Here is a 21,213-nt window from a genome sequence, read left to right as displayed (position 1 = left end):
GAACGGAAAGTGACAAAACACCCCGCACGTGCCTTTAATCACACACACATATCCCTCACAGCCTTTACCTATGTAGAGGATTTTAAACTGCAACTGCCCTGTTTCAAATTACAACTGCCCTCCGCTGGGGCTGATGGGAGTTGTAGTCCAAGAGGGCACTGGTGCTGCGGAAGGTCTCCTTAATGCTATGTCCTATAGAACAGCCGTTGAGGGGGGAAGTGGAGCTGCTCGAGTCAACCATTTCTCTTCCTTTCGCCCTCTTTCTATAGCAGTTGGTATCGCCCTCCTAGGGGCAAGAACGCGGCTGTGAGGAGAGCTGAGCCGTTCCATTTGTGTCCGGAGGGGTGAAGAAGGCAAACGCGAGGCGATGGAGCCGCGGCTTCCCCTCACGCGAAACGGCTCTCTCCTCCTCCATCCGCCCGCCCGGTGCCGGCTTGGCGGGGGAGCCCGGTGCTAGGCTATGCCGCTGCTCGATGGAGGGCGACGGGGTCGTTGTGAGGAGGGCGCGGGAGCGGCGGCAGAAAAGGCAGCGGCCGGGAGCCGAGCCCGGCGACGGCAAGGGGAGCTGCGGCCGGGCTTCCTCCCGCTCCCCGCCGGCTCCCAAGAAGCTGAGCACCGGGGAAACGGAGGGAGAGCCGGAGGATGAGGTACCCACACTGACTCTGGGCCCCACCCCCCTCTCAGACCACAGATCCATCAGGCTCCGTATTGCCTACACTGGCTGGCAGCTTATCTCTAGGGTTGCAAGCCGTTGCCCTTCCTGGAGCTGCCGCGGGGGATTTGAACCTGGGACCTTGTGCACGCAGAGCGAGTGCTGCCCACCACTGAGCGGCAGCCCTTCCCCTGTGGGTTTCGGAGCAGAGGGGTCTGCCTGTCACGCTCAGTATTACCTTCACCCACCTGCAGTGGCTTTCCAAGGTTTCCAAGCCCTACCTGGGATTTGAACCTGGGACCACCTGCATTCAAAAGGAGATGCTCCCTGCTACCTTCCGCGGAGTGTACTCAAGACACCAGGGATAATTCCCACCCAGTGCAAAACACCTGTTAGGTGCAGCGGCACTGTGGTTGGAAGTATGAATTCTTGCGCTGTCAGTGCAGCAGGAAGGGATGGCCCTCGCCTTGACTCTGGGAGACACAGGTGGGATTTGGCAAGGGGGAGCCGAGCCAAGGAGGTGGATCTGCTGTGTTGTTGTGTTCCTATTTGCTTTTGTGTGACGTTTCCCCAAAGGGCAAGGGCCATCGCTCAGTGGTACAGCATCTGCCTTTGCATGCAGACTTCAATCTTTTGACATCTCCAGGTGGGGCTGGGAAGGGCTTCTTTCTGAAATATTGGATAGCCACTGCCTGTCGGTTGTAATACTGTACTGAGTTAGGTGAAGCCAAGGGACTGCGATTCAGTATGAGCCAGCTCCCAATGCGGAAAGGAATCCAGAGTAATGTTTTCCAAGCCCTTCCAGCTCTGTCTGTGAGACTTGTAAAGAAATTTTGACAACTGTGATTGTGGAGGTTAATTTGCTTTTTGGCAGATGAAACAAACCTGTGCTGTGCATTTTACCATTGGAATCCATCTAATTTAAACATTAACTTGAAGAAACTAGTGTATATTAGGTGAATTTTGTCAGTGTTTGAACCAGATTCACATTTAATTGTCCTGTAAATCTTAGTAGAACTGTCATAATTTTTTGATGCATTTCTAACAATAACTTGAAGCAACCTAAACAGAGGACACTTTTAAAGCATGAGACAAGGAAAGCTTCACTATTTAATTTCCCACTTTAGAATTCTGTTAATGACACAGAACCAATAACAATAACTTGTCTCATCCAAAACCTCATTAGATGGCCCTTGATAAACTATGTCTTAGTTCCCCTTCTGAACAGTGGGAATAATATTACTCTTCTACCCTAATAGATTACCATAAGCTTTATTGAGATAATGTGTTTGAAGTGCATTAAACTCTCTAAGGTGCTTATGTAAATGCTAAATATTATTTTAAAAAACCTCATTCAGATTTTTATTCCTTGCAGTATCTTGACAGTGAAGTTGAATTGTTTGGGGACTTTGACAGTTTTTCTGGCAACAATTCTTTGTTAGCTGAAGTACATGATCTGGAGCAAAAATGCATGAAGTCCACTGATGGTATCCTGGATAGTAAAAACCTAGATTGCAATACTGCTGTTGAGCCTGTATGTGGAGATGTTCAGCTACAAAATGCTAAGAATATTGAACAGATATTGCCAATTCCAGAATCAACTACCGACTCCAGAAGAAAATATGATTTTATAAGCACTATGAAAGAGCAGAAGGATAGCAGTCTAGAGCCTCATGGTGATAGTCTAGAAAACCTGCCATCATCACAGCTTTTATTTCTTAAACAATCAGAGGAATGCTTGATTCATCCTCACAAAGTGGCAAATGTAAAAGAAAGAGCTTATCACCGGAATCAAAGTCCTGATAAGATCTCAGACGTACCTCATTGTCATGATACAGAAAATGTTAAAAAAGATAGTGAACCATCTACAAGTTCTTTGTCTGAACCAAGGAGGAGGAGTCTCAAAGATCATCTCAAAAGTGCAATGACTGAAAATGCTAGAGCTCCTGCTTCACTGGTGTCTAAAAGCAAACAACTCAAAGAGGCTGTTGTATCTGAAGAGATTGGGGTTGCTGAGAGAAGTCACAGTGCTTCCTTTGTTGATATTGGTCCATTTTATGGATTGCCAACCAAGGTCAAGGAGCTGCTAACAGAGTTCAGAGGAATTGACAAACTTTATGGTAATACCACTGTACTGTTTGTTGTAGTATTAAATTCTGTGCTAGTGATAAGAGTTGGAAGTGACCCTGAGGATCATTCTAGTCCAACCCACTGCAATGCAGGAATACGCAGTTGTCTCATATGGGGATTGAACCTGTAACCTTGGAATTATCAGCACCACACTCTAACAAATTGACCGATAATGATCCTGTTTAGTGAACAATTTGCAGAATTCCAAAAGACTCTTATTTTAATATTTAATCACTGAATAACATAGAAGGGTAACACCTGTCTTCTTATTTTTACAGACTGGCAGCATGCTTGTTTAACGTTAGAATCCCTGCAGCAGAGAAAGAATTTAATATACTCCTTGCCAACCAGCGGTGGAAAAACACTTGTAGCTGAAATTTTAATTCTTCAAGAATTACTCTGCAAACAAATGGATGTTTTAATGATCCTACCATACGTGGCTATAGTCCAGGAGAAGGTGTGGAAATAATAGGCTTTTTGTCTTTATGTATCCTTGTAGTATACTTCAACTTTTTTGCATAGATTGCTGAAGGTGATGGGCTGCAACCCTGTGCACACTTAAGTGGGAGTTCCAAAATCCATATTAAAACGCCCCCAAATAAAAACGCCCCCAAATAGTGTGCAAGCTTTCTCCAGTATTCTTAATCAGACTAGTGATAAACAAAACGAGTGGGAGAGGGGGAAATAACTGGCTGGTGGTTAAACGACGGGGGTCTGCATCTGATCAGTCAGATTTAAGGTGCTGGCTTTGACTTGTAAAGCCCTTTGCGGCCTAGGACCCTCATAACTACGGTACCGCCTCTCCTGGTATGCCCCGCGGAGGACCTTAAGGTCCATAAATAGCAACACTCTAGAGGTCCCGGGCCCTAATGAAGTCAGATTAGCCTCAACCAGGGCCAGGGCCTTTTCAACACTGGCTCCAGCCGGGTGGAACACTCTCATGAGACCAGGGACCTGTGGGATCTGATTTCTTTCCACAGGGCCTGTAAGACAGAGTTAGTCTGCCTAGCCTTTGGCCTGGAATCTGCCTGATCCCCTTGCCCTCTCCTTTTCCTTCTGTGATGGAACCCCTGTTTGGGGACTTCCCTGGCTTTTTTCTGGCCCACGTAGGATCAGTCTGGATAGTTGAGCTTGGTGAAGATTTGACATTTTCTCCCCCCTGAACAGTTTTTGATCTGGGTTTCCACTGAAATGAATGAGCTTCCACTGCATTTTAAGTTGTATTTTAATCAATTGTTTTATACCTGATGTTAGCCGCCCTGTTAGCCGCTTGGCCAGGTAGGGCGGGTTATAAATAATTTATTATTATTATTATTATTATTATTATTATTATTATTATTATTAAAGATGAAGTGTGGGATCCCTAGGGAGCAGATTATCAAAGGAAGCTCTTTTAAAGCTCTTTTATGCAGCTAGGTGCTCCTTAACTGGAATTACTGAATTCTGTGGGACTCGCTTCTGAGGAAACTAGCACAGCACTGGACAGGCATTTATTTGACAGTTGATATTTTCTTATTAATTTTGAGATGCAGTGCCACTGAACACTTATAAAAATAGCTGTGAAATAAAGCTTGCATGCAGCAGCTGGTCTTTATTATAAGCTACTTGCAAACATGTTACTGGTATAAAATTTTGATAATAATTGTAAAAAAAGAATTCTCTGTTGTGTTTTTATTGTTTATTTATTGCATATGGTAGGTTGCTGGTTTGTCGGGTTTTGGAATGGAACTAGGTTTTCTGGTTGAAGAATATGCAGGAAGTAGAGGAAGGATTCCTCCAATCAAAAGAAGGCTTAAGAAATCTCTGTACATTGCCACTATTGAAAGAGGGCACACCCTAGTGAATTCCTTGATTGAAACTGGGCGAATTGGTGACCTGGGTCTAGTTGTGGTTGATGAGGTTTGTGATAAAACTCCTGACACTATTTTAAAATGCTTTTAATTTATTTATAAATTCAAACTTATTTGCAGAAGTTGCACTGTGCTACTTATTTATATTAATGGGCACTTGGCTTTTTAAATAATCCCTAATTGGTTGAAATATATTCAAGACTCTGTATTGGTAACTAGTAATATTACACATACTGTACTTGCATTCAGTCCCAGTTGTAACCAACACAAAATATAATAATGTGTTTAAGACTGGCATTAATTGGTCTCCCTACACTATGCCAGAGAACCAAGCCTACAGCTTTAAAGAGGGAGGTGGGTAAAAATGCAGCACATATGCCAAAGAAATCTGACCTCCATTTTAATGTTCATGAAGTTCTTGGGTTCTGATGCTTTCCTACTCTCATAATCTCCTTACATCTTTCTTTAATTCAAGTTGCACATGCTTGGAGAAGGAAGTCGTGGGGCTGTTCTAGAAATGACTCTTGCAAAGATTATTTATAAAAGCAGTAAGTGATTTCTGCATGTCTTGAACTCAAATAAAAGCTATATCAATTGTGCCATTTTTAAAAAAACTTAAATAATTTGTGTAATACAGTGGTACTTCAACTTACGAACGACTCGACAACCGAATTTTTCAACTTACAAATGGGGGTATTGGCCGCGCGCTTACGAATGTATTGACATAAAAAAAGTGGCGGTTTTAGATAGAGATTTTTCGACTTACGAATTTTTAGATAGGGTTGCTTCAACTTACGAATTTTTCCATTTCCATTGCATTCCTATGGGAAATCGCGTTTCCAATGGCGTTTTTCGACTTACAAATTTTGCGACTTACAAAGGTGCCTTCGGAACGGATTAAATTTGTTAAAGTCGAGGCACCACTGTAGTATATTTCAACATGTAAAGTGTTTTAAATGCTGATTTTTCATCTCAAGCCCCCAGACCCCAGGAAGCATAAAATACATTCCAGTTGTATTGTTTTGTATTTTGTATTTTTTATTTGTATTTTATTCTTAATTTTTGTGAGCCACTCAGAGAACATGTTAGTTGGCAGCTGTTAGCTATACAAAATAAAATGGCAAACAACATTGGCAACATGAAGTTTAAAATGATGTCATTTAATACAAATTAAATGAGATTTGTTTTGTTCACCTTTTCAAGTTACACCCTAGGATGGAGGGAGCATGGGAGGCAACAGACTATGTAGCAAGCACAGCTCTCTCCTTCAACAGAAAAGTACAGTGGTACCTCGGTTTATGAACACAATTGGTTCCGGAAGTCTGTTCATAAACTGAAGCGTTCATAAACTGAAGCGAACTTTTCCATTGAAAGTAATGGAAAGTGGATTAATTCGTTCCAGAGTACTTAAACTGAAGCGTTCATAAACTGAAGCGAACTTTCCCATTGAAAGTAATGGAAAGTGGATTAATCCGTTCCAGACGGGTCCGCGGAGTACTTAAACTGAAGCGTTCATAAACTGAAGCATGGGTGTAATTGGTTCCGGAAGTCTGTTCATAAACTGAAGCGTTCATAAACCGAAGCGAACTTTCCCATTGAAAGTAATGGAAAATGAATTAATCCGTTCCAGATGGGTCCACGGTGTTCATAAACCGAAAATTCATAAACCGAGGTGTTCATAAACCGAGGTTCCACTGTACAACCATGGGTCTTAGGAAGAACAGCCACTGCTGCCTGAGGCAGCTGCCTCACTCTGCCTCATGATAGGGATAGCTCTGTTTTGTCTGCTTATTTTAGCAGCAAGTCCCACTGATTTCTACTGAAATTATTCCGCAGTTAATGTGAATACCATTGCAGCCTCAGATATACAAATACTTTACTATGTAACTTTTAGATTTGGGAAGTTTTGCCACCTCAGCGTAGAGTTGTCCAGGGCTGCATTTTGTGTTGCAGTCTTGATAATATCTGTTGCAATTGGTCAAAAAGGGTGATTATGAGGTTAATGCTGCTCTTGCTATTTATCTAAAGAAGAAAGTGGTTGTCTTGTTCTATTTCGAATATGAGATACTATGACTTTCCTTTTCTATTCTTCTATGATACGTTGAGGGTAATATTTCAAAGTATGTTGCTATATTTTGTATAGAAACCACTCAGATCATTGGAATGAGTGCAACTTTAAATAACGTTGGAGATCTGCAGCAATTCCTGAAAGCGGAATATTACACCAGTAATTTCAGACCAGTATGTATTTGACTAGAGAATTTGTTGACTTTCTTAGAGGTAAATGTTGCATTTTGACCACTTTGAACTAACTGAAGGAGTGAGAAGGCATTTTTCCTTTCTGAGCTTTTAAGGCAATTAATTTGGTGAAAAGTGGCATTGTCGTCGTCGTCCCCGACATTTAATTTGACAGTGAAGATAGCATTCATTATTAGCCTTTCAAATGTTTAGCTTTACATGGTCAAATTTCTTTAAAATATGTTACCTTCTAATCACTATTGTGGCAAAAATGAGTTTACGGATTCCTCTTTGTTAAACAAGTCATAAGGAAAATAACTTACAAATTTAAAAGCCATAGACACCATAATTCAAGAAGGTGTTTCAATTTATTTGTGATTTTTAGGAAAGGCAAGAATAATGCATTTTTGAAAAATAAGCTACTCTTCTCTTTTCAAATGCCTTCCACATTGCACCCACAGTATGGCTTTTTCTCAGTAGAAGTCGTAATCTGATTATTCTATGTACATTAAAAAAAATATAGGTAGAACTGAAAGAATATGTAAAAATACGAGACACAATATATGAAGTTGACAACAAAGCGGAAGATGGCTTTAGATTTTCACGTCTTCTGAATTTCAAGGTAATGTCAATAAGCATGAAAAAAAATTCTTTAACATTTATCCATAGCAAATTAAAGTAATATGCTTCAACATATTCTTCCTTGTGTCTGACAAAAACAATTGGCTCTAAAAAATGCAAATCAGTCTAGGTAGTAGTAATAGATTTGCTTACTTTGTTTACAGAGAATGATTGATATGTGTGTATTTTGCCAGCAGAGAATGTATGGTCCAGATTCCAGTATCCTTAGGTGGGGTGGGGGGGTACTAAAATGACAAAATAAATGCATGCTGTTTTTGTATTTATTTTTTCATTTGAAGCAACAATTTAAAATGGATGCTTCAGTCATGAATAAGTTTGTAACATCAAATACATTGAAGTTTTGTATGAATATTTTGATTAACTGAGGCACAACAAAGTTATCCAGAACAGAAAGAAAACTGTGTTATCTTTTAGTATTCTACTGGTCTGCAGAAGACTGACCCTGATCACCTTATTGCACTGGTGACAGAAGTTATTCCAAAGTACTCCTGCCTTGTCTTCTGCCCCACTAAAAAGAACTGTGAAAATGTAGCAGAAATGATTTGCAAGCACTTGAACAGGTATGCTTCCTGGATGTAGTATACCTACTTGAATGGCATGTTTACAATTAACCTCAGAATTTACTAATGTTGATGCAAAGGCCTGTTCCTTCACTTTGCAAACAGAGTGATCAGAATGGCATGCATTGATCAAACAGGATCATGTATAACACTGTAGTATTATATCTGCAGCTTGAGCAAACTGTTGAGTACTGCAGGGTGTGATGGTACTATTGTGTCCAGAATAACAGCCTTTGAAGTACCATATAATTCTGTGTTGTGGCAGTGATGTTGATGGAGAAAGGGAGAGACTAGGAATAATTTAGCGCTGTGTGACACATGCAGCTTATGTACACAGTTCCCAAAATGGTTGGTATGCAAACATATAATCTAAGTGTACTTTTCTTTCCTAGAGACTATAAAAAATTGAAGGAGAAAGAAAAACACGATCTTCTTACAGATTTGAGAAGCATCGGCAGTGGAAGACTTTGCCCAGTCCTGAAGCAAACAATTCCATATGGAATCTCCTATCACCATAGTGGCCTTACCAGTGAGGAAAGGAAAAGAATAGAAGAAGCTTACTCTTCAGGAATCCTCTGTCTCCTTACCTGCACCTCTACCCTTGCTGCCGGGGTTAACTTGCCAGCTCGAAGGTTAATCTTTAAGCTATGTTGCGTCTTTCTGTTTTTATCATGTGGAGCGTAGAACAGATTTTAACATCTCCTTCACTCAGAAGCATGAAGCCGGAGGCAGGGGTCTAGCAGGGCATCAGAAGCTGACCAGAAAACAAGAGCTCAGGCACCTTTTCCTGATATGCTAGCATTCTGTGTGCAGGGAAATGTTTTTACATAGAAGAATATTTTGTCCTCTGAGCCTCCTTCCCTCCTCCCATACACAAAAGAAATGCAGGAGTCTGAAGTGGTAATTTGCAGAAACAGATTTACCACCTTATTTGTTGTTGGTACGTACTAGGGTTCAGGGTCTGGTGTAAAGATGCTCTCTAGTTCCTATTGCAGGCATAGGCAAACTCGGCTCTCCAGATGTTTTGGGACTACAACTCCCATGACCCCTAGCTAACAGGACCAGTGGTCAGGGATGATGGGAATTGTAGTCCCAAAACATCTGGAGGGCCAAGTTTGCCTATGCCTGTCCTATTGCATGGGCTCAGATAAGGCCAGTACTGGAGATAGTGAGTAACTTCCCTTTCCAGTGTCATTTTGCTCTTCAGTTATTCCTCCTTGAAGCACTTCTGGCAACCATGAAGAAGGAAGAGAATTTTCAGGATTAGTCTTGAGAATTTTAGTGTCCCTTAATGAACTGTTCAGATGTTTCTGTTGCTGCTCAGCTGCTGCCTACTCATTAATTCTGAGGATAGCTCAGTCGGTAGACTTAATCTCAGAATTGTGGGTTTGAGCCCTACATTGGGCAAATCCTGCATTGCACTCTTGGTCCCTTCCAACTACAAAATTATATGATTAAATCTAAATCAAGTTGGATGTAGCATACTTGTCTTTTGGTCTAACTATTCTTTATTCTCTCAGTAGGACCAGGCAGAGAACGTAGCAGAAGTCTAGTGTTTGGCTATAAAGGATACTGTTGCTGTGTCCCCTGTTGCATGCAATGCTTGGCAGATTTCTACTTGTCTTTTGAGCATATTTCAGAAATAAGAGGTGCTCCAAAGTCAAAAGTTGCTATGGTATAAAAGTTTGTATAACTGTACGCACTGTAACAATTCTGAGGAATGTTGGGGTTCCGACAATCTGATGCATTTTGTTTTCTTCATTTCAGTAATTACTTTTTTAAAAAATCAAATGCTTTGAACATTATATACTATAATTAAAACGCATTCTCAATGTTTCCATAGGGTCATTTTAAGAGCTCCATATGTTGCAACAGAATTCATGAAGAAAAACCAGTATAAACAGATGATAGGCAGAGCTGGCCGTGCCGGTATTGACAAAGCTGGTGAAAGCATTCTGATCGTGCAAGAGAAAGACCGGAATCTGGTAACTTAAGCAAAAAAAACTGATTTTCACCCTGATCAGTATAAGTCAATTGCGTAATATGGGGTAATGGTCAAATTTTTTAATGTAAGCGTGCTCTGAAATAATTGATCATCCTTTTCGGATGTATATTTAAAGGCCCTTTTTGTTTTATTATAAGTTAACCTCATCTTGAAAACTAGTGATATCTCATCATAAAAGAGCATCACCACCCAGTAACATAACATACTGACTTTAGAAAATGTTTGTTTTAACTGCCTGTCTGCATGGGCTTTGGGTAGGTAGAATTATTTAACAAAAAGGTGATATATGAAAAATAAAATACTGATTATAAATCCACACATTTAAAATATGAAACATTATATACAGCTGAAATAATTGTTTTCTTATATGTTAAACAAATGTCAAATTGCAGTCTTAAGTCACCACTGAAAAAGGCTCAGTGTCGTATTCAGCTAAGTCCTACATTGAGTAAACTCACTGAAATTACTGAACACAAGTTAATCATGTCCATTAACTTTGATGGGTCTACTCTGAGTAGGACAAGCATTGAAAACTACTCCCAGTAAATTTGAAGAGGAATAGATCTGTAGATCTGGGAAACATCCCCTGAGAACAGCCCTGTTCTGTATCCTTTTTGCTTGTTTTTATTTAAAACTTTTATAACTTTCCAAAATAGCTCGAGACAGATTGCAGGCAGCATTTAAAGCTGTAGTCAAGCAGAGCAAAACCACAATTTTTAAAATACAAATGCAACAGCAGAAGACAGGGCAAACTATCATACATCATAAAAACTCAAAAGGAGTTGTAAAGAGCCAAGAGCTGTTACTTCCCAAAGGTTTCATTAATAGATGGACATTATATAGCCAGTGGTTCACAGCCACTCCCTGAGAAAGAGGTCATTCCATAAACCTGAAGTTTGTGAGAAGATGCTACTCCTAAGCTGCAAATGACTTTATTTGTAAGGCAGTAAAGAACAGGGCAGTTGATTCACAAATGCAGTGGTTAAAGCAGTGCAGATCTTGGGGAGATCTTGTTAGGACATAATGGAGAAGATAATCTTTTAGGAACATTAGGTACAAATATGCCATATTTTATAACTTGCATTCACATAGCTATTGCTCTTTTTTTAAGGTTCAAAAGTTAGTATACAGCCCTCTGGAAAGCTGTTACAGCAATCTCCTGCTTGAGTTCAACAAGGGTATCCGGAGTTTAATCTTATCATTGGTTGGATTAAAGGTAATTTTGAAACCTTAAAACTGGTTGATTGTATTAAGAAGACTGATTGGGGGAGGGAAAGTTCCAGGTAGAATAACGAAACACCAAACTCTTCTTTTTTTAAAGTGGTGTTTAGCTTGTCTTAGTATACCCTCATTTGTCCTGTTGTGTTCCACTACAGATAGCAACCAGTCCTGAAGAGGTTTTCCAGTTCATGCATCTAACCTTGTTTAGTGTCCAGCCACAGCTTCTGCCTGAAGGAAAGAGCCTACGGGATGTAACTACGGAAGTATTGCAATGGCTGAAACAAAATGGACTCCTAAAAGCTAGTACAAGCTGTGATGGTGGACAAATTCTAGTGGTCACTAGGTTGGGTCAAGCCACTTACAAAGGTATGAAACCTCTCTCTGGGATCTATTAAAATCACTCAAGGCCAGTCTTACCAGCAAGCAGAATGAAGTGACTAGCCTCATGAATTAGATTCTGACTGCAATTAGGGGGCAGGAAATCTCCATAATTTTAATTTATAGCTACAGGTAGCGAGCATTTTGTGTGCATCTGCTGATGCACAGGACCCAGAAGAGGGCAGAATGGGGTGGGATGGGCTTATGCTCACTCTGCTGACGCATGCAGGGACCAAAAATGGACGCACCCCCCATGCGAAATGGTTGCCGCCTGTATCTTTTTTGAAGTGAAAAGAGATTTGATTTGATTTGATTTTTCACCTCACTCATCAAAATGTCTTGGCCTGGCCAGTTCCCAGCTCGACTACTGATTTTGTATGGACGTATAAAAATAAATCCAGTGTCTCTTCTAGCTTGTCATTTCTGCCCCCCCAAATATTGTCCTTGTTTTGAAGTTTAATCACATTCAGACCTTGTCCGACTGTCAGATTGGGGTGGAAGGAAACATTAATAGGTAAAACATGTTCCTGGTGTGTATTGCAAGGGAACAACAATTTCCCAGTACTCCACAAAATCAATCTGCTTGTAAGCTACATAAAAACCTGCTGGATCAGACTAAAAGCCTATCTCATCCAGCATTCTGTTCAGCAATCTTTTCAATCTGATCAACAAAAGGCCACACATGGGCTAATAATGTATTGGCAATATTTATGAAACACTATCAATTGTTTCTTAATTCATAAACAAAAGCCATATAATATGTGCAAGAAGTCACGAACTAATAGAAGTCAAATATTCCATCAAAAGTAATGCTTAGAATGGTGTGTAATCTCAAAGAAACACTGAAGTTGAGGCAGAAAGCCTTTCCACAGTTCAATATCTATATCAAAGTTTGGTTGAGAATGAACTGGAGCCGGGTGGTGCTGTAAGCACAGCAGCAGCAAACAGCACATTATTATCCCATGTGTTGCCTTTTGTTGATCAGATCGTGTTGTAACACAGGGGATTTTCTTTGTCTCCGCAATCTTTTCAAACACAGCAGCCAACTAGATATGTATGGGAAAGACACAGCAGCACTCTACGTATTCTACGATGCTTGCAAGCATGCCCATGATAGTGATGAATTAGTGTGGAATGTCATAGACATAAGGAAAGGCTACTTCCCCACAGAACTGATGCCCCCTTGAATCAAGGAGAGCTCTGCCGGGCCTGGTTTGTGGAGGTGAAATATGGAGTTTGATGTGACAGCGCTTCCTGCTAAGAAAAGTAAATGGTTTGCCACCCGGGAAGGGTAGTAAGCATTTCAGTCTTCCAACATGTTGGCATGCTGAAATGTCTCACCAAATTCTGAAGATCAGATCTCTAGAATGTGGGCCATTGTATGATGTCTACCTTTTTATTACATCTTAGGTTCTATCGATTTGGCGTACTGTGACACGCTCTATGCAGACTTGAAGAAAGGGCTTGAGGGGCTAATGCTTGAAAGTTGCCTACACTTACTCTACCTGACGACACCGTATAGTATGGTTTTGCAGTGTAGCCCAAACTGGATGATATATTTTAGACAGGTAACCTTTTTTTAAAACAACAACAAGAAGAAGAATTTTATATCTTTACATAGCGTCCCTGGAAGCCTTCCTCTCTTTTTCTGAGCAAGCAGAAGGCTCTCTTGTCAGCTTCAGTGGAACAGCTAAAGTTGTTCCTTGTACACATGGGGTCTTAAATATCCTAGGGAATAAATTATGCTCAGATACATGCAGGATCCAGACCTTTTAAAATTAAACTCCTGGGTTTTTCTTTTTTTGCATTTGTTACAAGGCAGGTATTGAAACTTATGTGCAGCTAGTGTATTTTTTGCAGTATACCTCGTGAGTGTTTTATCTGTTACACGTCTGAAGTTTTTCATTTCACGTGCAGCAACATTAATTTAGAAATTAATGTCACGGGACTCTTCTTCCCATAGCCCAGCACGTGCATGATTTGAGTAACTTGCACCCGGGGAAGACAAGAGAACTCGGAGGGTTTATGGAGGGGCCTCTCATTCCCAGAGATTCCCTGCAGTGCTGCACTGTGCACATCTCTGCACTCATGCCAAGTTTGAGTCCAGTGCCACTCTCCTATGTCTCTCACAAGGGACAGAATATTTTTCTGCAGAATGTAACTTTCCTTTAAATCTGAGATTAATTCTACTTTTTAGTACAGTCAGCTAAGTCCAGCAGAACAACAAGTAGCAGTCCTTGTTGGTGTGCCGGAGAGCTTTATTACCAAAAAGGCTTCTGGACAAGCTGTCAGAATGGTAAGAGGAAGATATATTTCTTATTTCAGGTGTCTAAAGATAACTGTGGGAATGGATTATTGCGGTATTCATCAAAATTGTGAATTCAGGGGAACTTGTGATTCCTTTCTTGGAGTTGGTCATAAATGATTGGATTAAAATTTTGAGTACCTTAACATTAAGTAGATCAGAAATTAGTTGCACATGAATGGCAGAAAAGCAGCATATTAGAGTCATAAAGGTAAATGTACCCCTGACCGTTAGGTCCAGTCACGAACGACTCTGGGGTTGTGGTGCTCATCACGCTTTACTGGCCAAGGGAGCCGGCGTTTGTCTACAGACAGCTTTCGGGTCATGTGGCCAGCATGACTAAGCCGCTTCTGGTGAACCAGAGCAGCGCACAGGAACACCTTCCCACTGGAGCGGTACCTATTTATCTACTTGCACTTTGATGTGCTTTTGAACTGCTAGGTTAGCAGGAGCTGGGACCAAGCAACGGGAGCTCACCCTGTCACAGGGATACTAAAGCTTATTTGTTGTCGTATTTGGGACTACTTGTTTCTGAAATTCCTAGCTGGAAATTGTCTTGTGTGGCCTCTTATGTTGCATTTCATGGTTTAGATAGCCTCAGAAATGGATGAATTTAAAACTGTAACAGTGTTCCACTATTTCAGATAAACTGAAAGATTCAACCAATTTTTCCATTGGATTGTGTCTTCAATTTTTAATTATACTCCATATTCCTTTAGGATGTGGACATTGGCACAGCCAGTAGACTCTACTTGTCCTTGGTTCTTCATGCTTTGTTAAAAGTGAACAACGTATGGGAGGTGGCAGAAAAATTCAACATATCGCGAGGATTTATTCAAACCCTTCTTAATTCAGCTGCTTCGTTCTCCTCCTCAGTTCTACATTTCTGTGAGGTAATGTATAGTAGCTGAATACTTCATTGATGGAACACAGAAATGTCACTCAGAAACTTCTTTTACTTCAGATTTTCCAAATTGTTGCTCGCAGCTTCCCTTTCAAATTCCAGAACTGGTCAAGGCTGCATTTCTTAAAAATAGTCCACATTCAGCACATTCTGTTTTACTTAACTTGCATGTGGAGAATCCTTAAGATGAGAATAAATACCATTTCATTGTGCTTTTATGACAGTATTTTCATACATGTTTCAATTTAAAAATCCATTTAAAAAGAACCACATTGAAATTAGTCAACTAGAAGCAAAGGATTTCTTGCTGTTAGCTGCTTCTATTGCTATTGAATCATTGCATTTTAAGATGGTACCCAAGGAATCTGTTCCAGTAACCTTCCAGTGTTTTAAATTATCTGCAGCTAAAAGATCACAATAACTTATTGGTTCCTCTTCCAGAAATTAGACAGGATTTCGGTAGACAATTTTTTGACCAAAATGGACAGACAAGTTGTTGTTGTTGTTGTTGTTATTATTATTATTATTATTATTATTATTAATTATTAATTATTATTATTATTTATACCCTGCCCATCTGTCTGGATTTCCCCAGCCACTCTGGGCAGCTTCCAGCCGAATATTAAAAACACAATACAGCATCAAACATTAAAAACTTCCCTAAACAGGGCCGCCTTCAGATGTCTTTTAAAAGTAAGATAGTTGCTTATTGCCTTGACATCTGATGGGAGGGCGTTCCACAGGGCAGGTGCCATTACCAAGAAGGCCCTCTGCCTGGTTCTCTGTAACCTCACTTCTCACAGCAAGGGAACCGCCAGAAGGCCCTCGGCATTAGACCTCAGTGTCCAGACTGAACAATGAAGGTTTCCTAACATTTTAAATTACAGTATGTTTTAATTTATTTTTACAGGAGCTGAATGAATTTTGGGTTTATAAAGCTCTTTTGACAGAACTTACCAAGAGACTAACCTACTGTGTTAAGGCAGAGCTTATCCCTCTTATGGAGGTGGCAGGAGTTTTAGAGGTCAGTATATGCATAACAAACCAGAATAACTGTACAGTAATATCTCCACGAACGTCCACCTTGTCTAGCTTCCATTCCGGCAAATGTCCATGGCAAACCCGGAATTACCAAAATGGGTTACTTTGGGGTTTGCTGCATGCGCAGAAGCGCTAAATCACACTTCACGCATGCGCAGAAGCACAAACCACTCCACACGCATGTGCAGACGCTGCACTTTGCCCTGCGTCCTTTTCGGCTAGCGGCCAGGGCTCCAGAACGGATCCTGGTTGCAAACAAGGTACGACTGTATTATTTTACCAAACAAATCCAAACCGGAATTTAAATATTGTTTCTTAAAAATCCTTCAAAGTAACTGTTACTACCTGAGATTGGTACAGTGGTACCTCTACTTACGAATTTAATGCGTTCCGAATGCACATTTGTAAGTCGAAAATATTTGTAAGTCGAATCCCATAGGAATGCATTGGGAGAAAAAATTCGTAAGTAGAAGCAACCCTATCTAAAAATTCGTAAGTAGAAAAAATCCTATCTAAACCACATCCAAGATGGCGGACGGAGCTCCATTCGTAAGTAGAAACATTCGTAAGTAGAGTTATTCGTAAGTAGAGGTACCACTGTACAGCTTTCTCTTTTCCAGGGAAGCATAGTTTTAATACCCAGCAAAATAACAAAAAAATGTAATTCCTGCAGCAGAGGTGTGCTGCTTTGCATTCCTATGCTTCTGACCCACTACAGCAAGCCTCATTTTGCCATGTTAGATAAGATAAGATAAGATATCTTTATTGTCATTGTCCCCTTGCGGGAACAACGAAATTACTCGGTTGCTACATCCACTCAGATGTTAGCTTTTGAGATGATGTGCCTTTGGGAGGGGGCAGTACAGGAACAGATCTTTGCTGCTGTTTGATATGTCATAATGACATGATTGCTGTTTTTGCTGTGGGCTGGCACTGAGGAAGTTATTCGAACTCTGTGTTCTTTCAGTTATTTTATGCACCATTAATTGTAGCTTCACAGCTGTCAACACCACCCTGGGATAAATATTTAAAAGGGTGTATATAAATGCATTAAGTAAAAGGGGTGTCTTGGAATTGTAAATTGTGCACCATTGCAGCATGATTGTGGAGTACGTGTTGAAAAGCACCCTGAGCAGCAAACACATATTCGGTACAAGACAGAGGACAAAATGAACTTGGCCAATGGAGCCAAAGTTCTCTGGTGTCATTTTTTAATGAAAGTGTTTTTATGGAAATTGACTAGACAGATTGGAGATGGCCCTGAACTGAGCTTTCTAAAGTTGAAAGTTTTCCTCAGTAAGTTTTGCTGTTAAATAGACCTACTGCATCATCTCTATACAGGAGTGACATTGCAACTCCACATAAAATGCTGGATTGAAAAGCTAAAAGCTTAGCGGTTGGTGCACTATTTTAAATATCTTCTTAGTACATGTGTATGTGCTCAAAATACAAACCATAAAGCATTCGTACATGGGAATAACAGAATAAATATTTTCAAAAGCCCTGGATTTTAAACAAAAACATTTGTTTCAGTGTTTATCATAGTGCCCAATAAATCTTATTGAGGCTAGTGTGCGTTGAGGTGGTGAAAGATCTCGACTAATATACAAAAAGGGCTGTTTGATTAAAGATTTAGTGGTCAGAAACAGTAGCTAGAAATATGACAGGTTGGTAGAGACTAGAGGTGTGGTGGTGATGATGAATAGATTTGTTCCCACCTCTTTTTAATTAGCCTTTTGTTCACTTTCTCAGGCTCGAGCAAAGCAACTCTACAACGCAGGGTATAAAACTTTAGCACACTTGGCTAATGCAAATCCAGACGTGTTGGTGAAGACTATTGAGCATTTGTCCAGAAGCCAAGCTAGGCAAATAGTTTCATCTGCAAAGGCAAGTAAAATTTGTGGAAAGCATCAACAGGAATGGGGATGAAAAATGTGAATCTTAATGGGGAATGGTCTAATCTGCACATTTTCAAACCAATATGCCAACCAAGACACAATTATCCTTCTAAATTTGCACTTCTCTGAATTTTGCAATGCAGTTCTCTAACCAGAAATTGGGGGGAGGTGCATAAAAAAAACCACCTGCTTTTTGCATAGGAGTGAAAGCTCTTGTGCTCGGATCCTACTTGCTGGTTTCTCCACAGGCATCTATTTGGCCACTGTGAGAACAGGATGCTGGACTAGATGGGCCACTGGCCTGATCCAGGAGGCTCTTCTTAAGTCATTATGAATGATAAGCTTTCACTAAAATGGGAGAAAGTAAAGGGATATACAGTAGTTGGAGTGAGGGTCAAGTCTAGTCCTTGCTCCTGGAGACCATAGCCACTGAGAATCAAGCCCTGTCCTTTCGTCTGCATAACCCCTTCCTTGGTTCTGGTTTGTTTGTTTTTTTACTGGTGTGTGTGTGTGTGTGTGTGTGATACAGCCTTTGTAGGGATCCGACTAGTCTTGTCTTTGTAAGTCTCTTTCCGCTACAGGAGAATGAAATATACATCATCATCCTGAGAACTGTCAACTCCCCACCACCACCACCCGAATGCATTCAGAAATGTTTCTTATATCAGTTTAATTTGACTTTACATGGTTATTTTTGGATGCAGATGCTCCTGACTGAAAAGGCCGAGGCATTACAAGAAGAAGTGGAAGAGTTGCTGAGAATACCTGCAGACATAACTTGAGTCTACTTAATCACTCTAGCATGTGAATCAAGAATCAAACAATTATTTTTCTACCCTAATTTATTGTAGTTTGCTATACATGTACCTGAACTTATTTCACTATTAATAAAAGCTCCAAAAAATTATCTATACTTCCTGTTCAATATGTTATGAAACTCTGATGTTCTTTGGCAAAGCTGAAATTGATTTATCATCTTTAAGACCTCTTATTTATCATTAGTGGCATCATCATTTGTTCTGGATATCTGCTTATTTCTGTTATAAAGTGCTTCTTTTCTTTTTGAAAATCATTTTTTGCTTTGTTTCTGTAAACAATGCCTTTCATAATGCCACGCTAGGAAATTAGAAAGGGGTTGTGGTTCTGAAGCAAATAGACCTAATCATGATTTGCCAGCACTGAAGAAACTATCAAATGAACATGCCTCTTTAATGCCTGGGTTACAAAATCATTATGAGTGATGATTTATTGATTTTGGATTAATAAAAGTTACTATTTTAAAATATTATACTTTGGTATTTTGGGTTGCAATCTTATGCACATAGTGAGAGTTCTTCTGTGTAAACATGTTTAGAGCTGTACCTACATGTCCCTATGGCATGTTCTAGGGGTTGGGATTTCTGCATTGCAGGAGGTTGGACTAGATGACCCATGGCATCTTCACCATCTTTCAGTGAGTGCTGGGGATGCCCCTCTTTAACCTGGCCTGTGATATCTCAGATATGTGTTTTCAGAATCCACCCTATTCCAGCTCTACAGTTCTGTAATTCTCTGGCTCTGAGTCCCACCATGGCACATTGACAAGATGCCAAAATGGGCATAAAAAAAATCTCGCAGGTTGGTGAATGTATATTTCACTCTCTTTTAATGTGTCTGTAGTATAGTAACAAATGGAACTCTTGTGTCTATACTACAGCCTTCCCACTGCTGCTTCCACCTACTGGGAAACAAACCCTACGGACCCTTTGTAACCAGTTTCATGAGGCAAACTGCTTTGGTCTAAGGGACCAGAGAGGAGGAGACAGGAAAGCTGCTTCAAGTGTTCCATCATTTCTTGGGCCGTAGGGATGTTGCTTATCTGCCACTTTCATTGCCTCTTCCTTTCTCTGGTCCCGTTGCCGAGTCCATGAGGGAACTAGCTGGGATGGGATATTCTCCAATAGGTGGAAGCCATAGTGGAAGCAGCTGAGTGAGTGTAGTTAGTGTTATAGACAACCAATCCCAGTTACTGTGTACTGATGGCAATACTGCAAGCTCTAACCAGGTGTGTGCAGACACTTAAGGAACATAGCAGGTTCAGAAACCAAAGCGAGTTGGATGGTCAAACGTCAACAGAAGTAACAAGCTCCACAGTAGAGAGCTGCAAATTGTAATCTGCCATTTTGGGGGCAATGCCACCCTAAAAAATCTAGGTGATTGTCTCTGTCCTTTACATAAACCTAAAAGGAGCCAGCTGCATCAGACTGAAAGACCTATCTAGTCCAGCAATCTGTTTTCACTATACATGGAGAACCTGCCACCTTTGCAGTGAGAGATTTTACTTGGGCTCCGTGATCACTGCAGATGGTGACAGCAGTCACGAAATTAAAAGACGCCTGCTTCTTGGGAGAAAAGCAATGACAAACCTAGGCAGCATCTTAAAAAGCAGAGACATCACCTTGCCGACAAAGGTCCGTATAGTTAAAGCTATGGTTTTCCCAGTAGTGATGTATGGAAGTGAGAGCTGGACCATAAAGAAGGCTGATCGCCGAAGAATTGATGCTTTTGAATTATGGTGCTGGAGGAGACTCTTGAGAGTCCCGTGGACTGCAAGAAGATCAAACCTATCCATTCTGAAGGAAATCAGCCCTGAGTGCTCACTGGAAGGACAGATCCTGAAGCTGAGGCTCCAATACTTTGGCCACCTCATGAGAATAGAAGAAGAAGAAGAGTTTGGATTTGATATCCTGCTTTATCACTACCCTAAGGAGTCTCAAAGCGGCTAACATTCTCCTTTCCCTTCCTCCCCCACAACAAACACTCTGTGAGGTGAGTGGGGCTGAGAGACTTCAGAGAAGTGTGACTAGCCCAAGGTCACCCATCAGCTGCATGTGGAGGAGAGGAGACGCGGACCAGGTTCCCCAGATTATGAGTCTACCGCTCTTAACCACTACACCGCACTGGCTCCCTGGAAAAGACCCTGGTGTTGGGGAAGATTGAGGGCACAAGAAGAAGGGGACGACAGAGGACAAGATGGTTGGACAGTGTTCATGAGTTTGACCAAACTGCAAGAGGCAGTGGAAGACAGGAGTGCCTGGCATGCTCTGGTCCATGGAGTCATGAAGAGTCAGACACGACTAAACAACAACAAGAAGCCTAATTTCATGTGTGTTGTGCATTGGAATTGTTGAGCAAGTCTCAGTCTGAAGATTCATGAGAACTCTGTTGAAATGTTTGCCTTTGGGTTATTTTCATGCATCATAATAGCAAAGGGAGGAGGTCTTCCTGTGAACCTGGAAAAGAAGTAGTATTGGTTTGAGATGTGGGAAAAGATAGAAGAGTATTTAGCGCAAGGTATGTTTCAATAGCCTGTGTCATTTCGATTTACTTGGTCACTTTGGCCCCACTTG

General features: G+C 40.8%; 1 protein-coding gene across 1 annotated transcript; it reads left to right on the top strand.

Annotated features, from left to right (window-relative positions):
- Positions 1-2: 2 nt before the first annotated feature.
- HELQ (helicase, POLQ like) lies at positions 3-19,112 on the top strand. Its single transcript, XM_035112968.2, has 18 exons — positions 3-647; positions 2,028-2,772; positions 3,061-3,239; positions 4,481-4,681; positions 5,108-5,180; positions 6,776-6,873; positions 7,394-7,492; positions 7,927-8,072; positions 8,465-8,704; positions 9,916-10,057; positions 11,189-11,293; positions 11,454-11,664; positions 13,087-13,244; positions 13,874-13,972; positions 14,701-14,874; positions 15,796-15,909; positions 17,679-17,813; positions 18,529-19,112. Exons 1-18 carry the CDS (start codon positions 474-476, stop codon positions 18,604-18,606), a joined length of 3,171 nt encoding a protein of 1,056 aa, XP_034968859.1. The 5' UTR covers positions 3-473; the 3' UTR covers positions 18,607-19,112.
- The last annotated feature ends 2,101 nt before the right edge of the window (positions 19,113-21,213 follow it).

This window comes from Zootoca vivipara, chromosome 9 (assembly GCF_963506605.1).
Source record: "Zootoca vivipara chromosome 9, rZooViv1.1, whole genome shotgun sequence".
Classification (NCBI taxonomy): domain Eukaryota; kingdom Metazoa; phylum Chordata; class Lepidosauria; order Squamata; family Lacertidae; genus Zootoca; species Zootoca vivipara.
Note: the sequence above shows the minus strand (reverse complement) of the source record. Positions and strands in the feature narration are given on the sequence as shown.

Excerpts from the sequence above, each read along its gene's own strand:
- HELQ (XM_035112968.2), top strand. The coding sequence starts at position 474 with ATGGAGGGCGACGGGGTCGTTGTGAGGAGGGCGCGGGAGCGGCGGCAG. Across the intron at positions 5,181-6,775 it reads AAAGATTATTTATAAAAGCA|AAACCACTCAGATCATTGGA; the intron begins GTAAGTGATTTC and ends TATTTTGTATAG. Across the intron at positions 15,910-17,678 it reads AGGTGGCAGGAGTTTTAGAG|GCTCGAGCAAAGCAACTCTA; the intron begins GTCAGTATATGC and ends TCACTTTCTCAG.